The sequence below is a fragment of the Nesoenas mayeri genome (genome assembly GCF_963082525.1).
Source record: "Nesoenas mayeri genome assembly, contig: SCAFFOLD_195, whole genome shotgun sequence".
NCBI lineage: Eukaryota > Metazoa > Chordata > Aves > Columbiformes > Columbidae > Nesoenas > Nesoenas mayeri.
Window position 1 is genome coordinate 18,943 of NW_027659970.1, and position 7,883 is coordinate 26,825.

General features: G+C 55.3%; 1 protein-coding gene across 1 annotated transcript; it reads left to right on the forward strand.

The window, feature by feature from the left end:
• The first annotated feature begins 768 nt into the window (after positions 1 to 768).
• On the forward strand, positions 769 to 5,828 carry LOC308052515 (SH3 domain-binding protein 5-like). Its single transcript, XM_080364595.1, has 4 exons — positions 769 to 945; positions 1,379 to 1,441; positions 3,460 to 3,588; positions 5,553 to 5,828. The coding sequence occupies exons 1-4, from the start codon at positions 805 to 807 to the stop codon at positions 5,775 to 5,777; spliced, it is 558 nt and encodes a 185-aa protein (XP_080220721.1). The 5' UTR covers positions 769 to 804; the 3' UTR covers positions 5,778 to 5,828.
• The last annotated feature ends 2,055 nt before the right edge of the window (positions 5,829 to 7,883 follow it).

Below are 7,883 nucleotides of genomic sequence, written 5' to 3' on the forward strand. Positions count from 1 at the left end.
GCCGCGGCGCCGCGGGGGGGGGGGGGGGCGGTTTTTGGGGGGTCCCGGGGGGGGGTTGGGGGTTCGGGGGGGTTCGGGGGGGTCGGGGCGGTTGGGGGGTGGTCTGGGGGGGGAATATGGCGGGAAATGGGGGGGGTGAGGGGATTTGGGACCATTATAGGGGGAGGGGGGCAGAACAGCTGAGGGGGCCCTGAAGGGGTTGGGGGGGGCGGCGGTTTTTGGGGGGTCCTGGGGGGGTTTTGGGGGTTCGAGGGGGTTTAGGAGGGTCGAGGCGGTTGGGGGGGGGGCTGAGGGGGGTCTGGGGGGGGGTTTGGGGGGTAATATGGAGGGAAATGGGGAGGGGGGGATGAGGGGGATTTGGGGCCATTATGGGGGGGGGGGGCAGAACAGCTGAAGGGGTTTGGGGGGGGGGGACATTTGGGGGACACGGGGGGGGGTAACGTGATGGAATTGGGGGGGGGGTCACATTTAGGGGACACATGGGGAGGTGGAATGTGATGGAATTGGGGGGGGGCACATTTGGGGGACACACGGCGGGGGTGGAACGTGATGGAATTTGGGGGGGGCACAAACATGATGAAATTGGGGGGGGGGGGGGGGCACATTTTTGATTGACACCTCCCCCCTTTTATTTCCAGCCCCCCCCCCCCGGTCATTTGCAGCCCCCAACTCGTCGCCTGTTTGGGGGGGTCCAACCCGCCCCCCCCCCCCCCCCCCCCCACCGCGGGTTCCCCCCCCCGCGCTGAATGGCCCCCCCGTTGCCATGGTGCCCCCCCCCGGCGTGAGGCGCAGCCCGGGGGGGCCATGGGGGACGCGCAGGGGCCGGGGGGGGGCGCCACCCCCCCCGGGCAGCCCCCCCACACCCCCCCCAAAATAGCGGGGGGGGGGGAGGAGGAGGAGGGGGAGGAGGAGGAGGAGGAGGAAGAGCTGGACCCCAGGATACGGGTGAGGGGGGGGGCATTTGGAGGGGGGGGGGTCACATGGGTTTGGGGGGGTCTAGGGGGGGTCATGGGGGGTCTGGGGGGATAATGGGGATTTGGGGGGTTCATGGGGGTCTGGGGGGGGATCATGGGGGGTCTGGGGGGATAATGGGGGGTCGCAAGGGTTTTGGGGGCACTATGGGGGGTCATGGGGGCTTGGGGGGGTTCATGGGGGTCTGAGGGGATCACAAGGGTTTTGGGGGCACTTTGGGGGGTCTGGGGGGGTCATGGGGGTCTGGAGGGGGTCTGGGGGGGTTCATGGGGTCTGGGGGGGGTCATGGGTGTTTGGAGGGGTCTGGGGGATTCATGGGGGTTTGGGGGGGTTCATGGGGTCTGGGGGGGTCATGGGGATGTGTGGGGGTCCCGGTTTTGGGGTGACACGTGTCCCCCCCCCCCAGGAGGAGCTGGAGCACCTGAACCAGGCGACCGAGGAGATCAACAGGGCTGAGCTGCAGCTGGACGTGAGCGCTGGGGCAAACTGGGATGAACTGGGAGGGACTGGGGCAAACTGGGGGGACTGGGGGGACTTGGGGGACTGGGATGGACTGGGAGGGACTGGGGGGGACTGGGATGGACTTGGGGGGGGACTGGGAGGGACTGGGGGGCACTGGGGGGACTGGGGTGAACTGGGACAAACTGGGAGCCCGGGGTCCCCGTCCCCAGCTGCTCCCAAACTGGTGGCCCAGTCCTGAGCTTAACTGGTCCACAGACCTTGTCCCCTAGTCCCGTAGTGGCCCGTACTGGTCCGTACTGGTTTATACTGGTCCATACTGGTCCATACTGGTTGCAGGAGGCGCGTGGCGCGTACCGGCGGGCGCTCCTTGTCCCCCAGTCCCTGACTGACCGTATGACTCTCTATGACTGTGTGACTCTCTATGACTCTCTATGACTCTGTGTGACTCTCTATGAGTCTCTATGACTCTGTGTGACTCTCTATGACTCTCTATGATTCTGTGTGACTCTCTACGACTCTCTATGATTCTATGTGACTCTCTATGGTCTTCTATGACTCTGTGTGACTTTATATGACTGTCTATGATTCTGTGTGACGCTCTATGGTTCTCTATGACTGTCTATGACTCTATGATTGTCTATGACTCTCTATGAGTCTATGACTATGATTCTGTGTGACTCTCTATGATTCTCTATGGCTCTGTATGACTCTCTATGACTCTGTGTGACTCTCTATGACTCTCTATGACTCTCTGTGACTCTCTATGACCCTGTGTGACTCTCTATGATTTATATGACTCTGTGTGAGTCTGTATGACTCTCTATGACTCTCTATGATTTTGTGTGACTCTCTATGACTCTCTATGATTTTGTGTGACTCTGTGTGATTCTCTATGACTCTGTGTGACTCTCTACGATTCTTTACGACTCTATGACTCTCTATGATTCTGTGTGACTCTCTATGACTCTCTATGATTCTGTGTGACTCTCTAGGACTCTCTATGATTCTCTATGACTCTGTGTGACTGTCTATGACTCTCTACAATTCTGTGTGACTCTCTATGACTCTGTGTGACTCTCTATGATTCTCTATGACTCTGTGTGACTGTCTATGACTCTCTACAATTCTGTGTGACTCTCTATGACTCTGTGTGACTCTCTATGATTCTCTATGACTCTGTGGCTCTCTATGACTCTCTACGACTCTCTATGATTCTGTGTGATTCTCTATGACTCTGTGTGACTCTCTATGACTCTCTATGACTCTTTATGACTCTGTGTGACTCTCTATGACTCTCTATGGCTCTCTATGACTCTCTATGATTCTCTATGATTCTCTGTGACTCTCTATTATTTTCTATGACTCTCTATGACTCTGTGTGACTGTCTGTGACTCTCTATGACTCTCTATGATTCTGTGTGACTCTCTGATTCTCTATGACTCTGTGTGACTCTATGACTCTATGACTCTCTATGACTCTCTGTGACTCTATGACCCTGTGAGACTCTATGATTCTGTGTGACTCTCTATGACTCTGTGTGACTCTCTATGATTCTCTATGACTCTGTGGCTCTCTATGATTCTCTATGACTCTCTATGACTCTGTGTGACTCTCTATGATTCTCTATGACTCTGTGTCACTCTCTACGACTCTCTATGATTCTGTGTGACTCTCTGTGACTCTCTATGACTCTCTATGACTCTATGTGACTCTCTATGACTCTCTATGACTCTGTGTGACTCTCTATGACTCTCTATGGCTCTCTATGACTCTCTATGATTCTCTATGACTCTCTATGATTCTGTGTGACTCTCTATGATTCTCTATGACTCTCTATGACTCTCTATGACTCTCTATGACTCTCTATGACTCTCTATGACTCTCTATGATTCTCTATGGCTCTCTATGACTCTCTATGATTCTCTATGACTCTGTGTCACTCTCTACGACTCTCTATGACTCTGTGTGACTCTCTATGACTCTCTATGGTTCTGTACGTCTCCATACCGGTGTTCCGGTTGCAGGAGGCGCGGGGCGCGTACCGGCGGGCGCTGTCGCAGTCGGCGCGGCGCCTGGACGCCGAGTGCTCGGAGCTGGGGGGCTGCGTGGAGCGCGCGCGCCCCTACTACGAGGCGCGCCGGCTGGCCAAGGAGGTGCGGGGGGGGGCCCAAATTTGGGGGGGGGGGTCCCAAAATATGGGGGGGGCGGGGGCAACATCACGGGGGACCCAAAAATGTAGGGGGGGAGGGGGGCAGAAATTGGGTCCTTGAGGGTGCAAGAAATGGGTCCCAAATGGCATGGGGGGGTCCCCAAAGTGGCCAGAAATGGGGGGCGGGGGGGCCCCCCAATGTTTTAACACCCCCTCCCCCCCCACAATGGGGTTTTGGGGTGAGTTTGCACAGGAATGGGTTTTAAGGGTGGGGAAAATGGGTTTGGGGTCCCTGGGGGTGCAGGAATATGGGGGGGGTGGGGGGGGCACCCCCGTATTTTGTGTCCCCCCCCACAGGCGCAGCAGGAGACGCAGCACAGCCTGGCGGTGATTTTGGGGTGATTTGGGGGGATTTTGGGTCTGTTTAAGCCATTTCCCGCCATGCAGGCCCAGCAGGAGATGCAGCGCAGTCTGGGGGGGGGTTGGGGGTGATTTTGGGGTGATTTTCGGTGATTTTGGGCTGATTATTGGTGATTTTGGCGGTTCCAGGCGCAGCAGGAGACGCAGCGCGCGGTCTGGGGTGGATTGGGTTGATTTGGGGATGATTTTGGGGATGATTTTGGGTTGATTTTGGGATGATTTCGGGATGATTTCGGGGTGATTTTGGGTCGATTTTTGGTGATTTTGGCTGATTTTGGTGATTTTGGCTGATTGCAGGCGCAGCAGGAGACGCAGCGCGCGGTCTAGGTTGATTTTGGGTTGATTTGGGGCTGATTTCAGGGCGATTTGGGGGTGATTTCGGGTCGATTTTTGTCGATTTTTGGCCAATTTTTGCCGATTTTGGGCTGATTTTGGGCAGTTTTGGCTCATTGCAGGCGCAGCAGGAGACGCAGCGCACGGTCTGGGGTGATTTGGGGTTGATTTGGGGATGATTTGGGGTTGATTTTGGGATGATTTGGGGATGATTTTGGGGTGATTTTGGGTCGATTTTTGGTGTTTTTTGGCCGATTTTTGTCGATTTTGGGCTGATTTTGGGCGGTTTTGGCTCATTGCAGGCGCAGCAGGAGACGCAGCGCGCGGCGCTGCGGTTCGAGCGCGCGGTCTGGGGTGATTTTGGGTTGATTTTGGGATGATTTGGGGATGATTTTGGGGTGATTTTGGGTCGATTTTTGTCGATTTTTGGCCGATTTTTGGCTGATTTTGGAGATTTTTGGCTCATTCAGGCGCAGCAGGAGACGCAGCGCGCGGTCTGGGGTGATTTGGGTTTGATTTGGAGATGATTTGGGGTTGATTTTGGGATGATTTTGGGATGATTTCAGGGTGATTTTGGGTCGATTTTTGTCGATTTTTGGCCGAGATTTTTGTCGATTTTGGGCTGATTTTGGGCAGTTTTGGCTCATTGGAGGCGCAGCAGGAGACGCAGCTGGCGGCGCTGCGGTTCGAGCGTGCGGTCTGGGGTGATTTGGGGTTGATTTTGGGATGATTTGGGGATGATTTTGGGATGATTTGGGGATGATTTGGGGGGTGATTTTGGGTCGGTTTTTTGTCGATTTTTCGCCGATTTTTGCCGATTTTTGGCTGATTTTGGGCGGTTTTGGCTCATTCCAGGCGCAGCAGGAGACGCAGCGCGCGGTCTGGGGTGATTTTGGGTTGATTTGGGGATGATTTGGGGATGATTTTGGGATGATTTGGGGATGATTTTGGGGTGATTTTGGGTCGATTTTTGTCGATTTTTGGCCGATTTTTGTCGATTTTGGGCTGATTTTGGCGGTTTTGGCTCATTGCAGGCGCAGCAGGAGACGCAGCGCGCGGTCTGGGGTGATTTGGGGATGATTTTGGGTTGATTTTGGGATGATTTGGGGATGATTTGGGGATGATTTTGGGGTGATTTTGGAGTCGATTTTTGTCGATTTTGGGCCGATTTTTGCCGATTTTGGGCTGATTTTGGGCGGATTTGGCTCATTGCAGGCGCAGCAGGAGACGCAGCTGGCGGCGCTGCGGTTCGAGCGCGCGGTGGGCACGCACGGCGCGGCGCGGGAGATGGTGGCGGTGGCCGAGCAGGGCGTGCTGGCCGGGCAGAACCGCCTGGACCCCACCTGGCAGGAGCTGCTCAACCACGCCACGGCCAAGGTGCCGCTGCAACCTATGGACCCCTATGGAACCCCATTGAACCCCCCTATGGACCCCCATTGAACCCTATGGAACCCCATGGACCCCCTATGGACCCCCATTGAACCCCTATGGACCCCCATTGAACCCCTATGGAACCCCATGGACCCCCTATGGACCCCCATTGAACCCCCCTATGGACCCCCTATGGACCCCCCATTGAACCCCTATGGACCCCCATTGAGCACCCATTGGAACCCCATTGAACCCCTATGGACCCCCATTGAACCCCTATGGACCTGCCCCATTGAACCCCTATGACCCCTATGGACCCCCATTGAACCCCTATGACCCCCTATGGACCCCTATGGACCCCCATTGAACCCCTATGGACCCCATGACCCATCCCATGGAACCCCTATTGACCCCCATTGAACCCCTATTGACCCCCATTGAACCCCTATGGAACCCCCCATTGAACCCCTATGGAACCCCCCCATTGAATCCCCTATGGAAACCCTCATTGAACCCCTATTGAACCCTTATTAGACCCCCATTGAACCCCCTATTGAACCTCTGACCCCCATTGAACCCCTTGACCCAACCCTGACCCCATTGACCCCATTGAACCCCATACCCTATGGAACCCTCATTGAACCCCCTATTGAACCCCCATTGAACCCCTATGGATCCCTATGGAACCCTATGTGGATCCCCTAGGGACCCCCTATGGAACCCTCATGGACCCCCATGGAACCCTATAGAACCCCCATTGAACCCCTATGGAACCCTATGGACCCTCTGTGGACCCCCTATGGACCCCCTATGGAACCCTACAGAACCCCCATTGAACCCCCATTGAACGCCTATGGAACCCCCATTGAACCCCCCCATTGAACCCCCATGGAACCTCCATTGATCCCCCATGCACCCCCCATTGAACCCCCATTGATCCCCTATGGACCCCCCATGGACCCCTACGGAACCCCTATGGACCCCTATGGACCCCCATTGAACCCCTATGGACCCCTATGGACCCCCATTGAACCCCCATTGATCCCCTATGGACCCCCCATGGACCCCTACGGAACCCCTATGGACCCCCATTGAACCCCCATTGAACCCCTATGGACCCCCGCCGCCATTTGGAACTCTGAGGTGATTCTGGCGCCATTTTGCGTATTGAGGCGATTCTGCCGCCATTTTGTGTATTGAGGCAATTCTGCCGCCATTTTGTGTCTTGAGGTGATTCTGCCGCCATTTTGTGTCTTGAGGTGATTCTGCCGCCATTTTGTGTATTGATGCAATTCTGGCGCCATTTTGTGTCTTGAGGCGATTCTGGTGCCATTTTGTGTCTTGATGCAATTCTGGCGCCATTTTGTGTATTGAGGCGATTCTGGCGCCATTTTGTGTCTTGAGGCGATTCTGGTGCCATTTTGTGTATTGAGGCGATTCTGGCGCCATTTTGTGTCTTGAGGTGATTCTGCCGCCATTTTGTGTATTGAGGCGATTCTGCCGCCATTTTGTGTCTTGAGGTGATTCTGCCGCCATTTTTGTGTATTGAGGCGATTCTGGTGCCATTTTGTGTATTGAGGCGATTCTGGCGCCATTTTGTGTCTTGAGGCGATTCTGCCGCCATTTTGTGTATTGAGGTGATTCTGCCGCCATTTTCTGTTTTGAGGCGATTCTGCCGCCATTTTTGTGTCTTGAGGTGATTCTGGCGCCATTTTGTGTCTTGAGGCGATTCTGCCGCCATTTTGTGTCTTGAGGCGATTCTGCCGCCATTTTGTGTATTTAGGCGATTCTGCCGCCATTTTGTGTCTTGAGGCGATTCTGCCGCCATTTTGTGTCTTGAGGCGATTCTGCCGCCATTTTGTGTCTTGAGGCGATTCTGCCGCCATTTTGTGTCTTGAGGCGATTCTGGTGCCATTTTGCGTCACCCCTACCGCCATTTTGAGGCAATTCTGCCGCCCATTTTGCGTCCCCCCCTCCACCATTTTGCGTCACCCCTGCTGCCATTTTGAGTCACCCCCTGCCACCATTTTGTGTCACTCCCGCCACCATTTTGCGTCTTGAGGCAAACCTGGCGCCATTTTGTGTATTGAGGCAATTCTGGTGCCATTTTGCGTCCCCCCCTCCGCCATTTTGAGTCACCCCCGCCGCCATTTTGTGTCGCCCCCTGCCGCCATT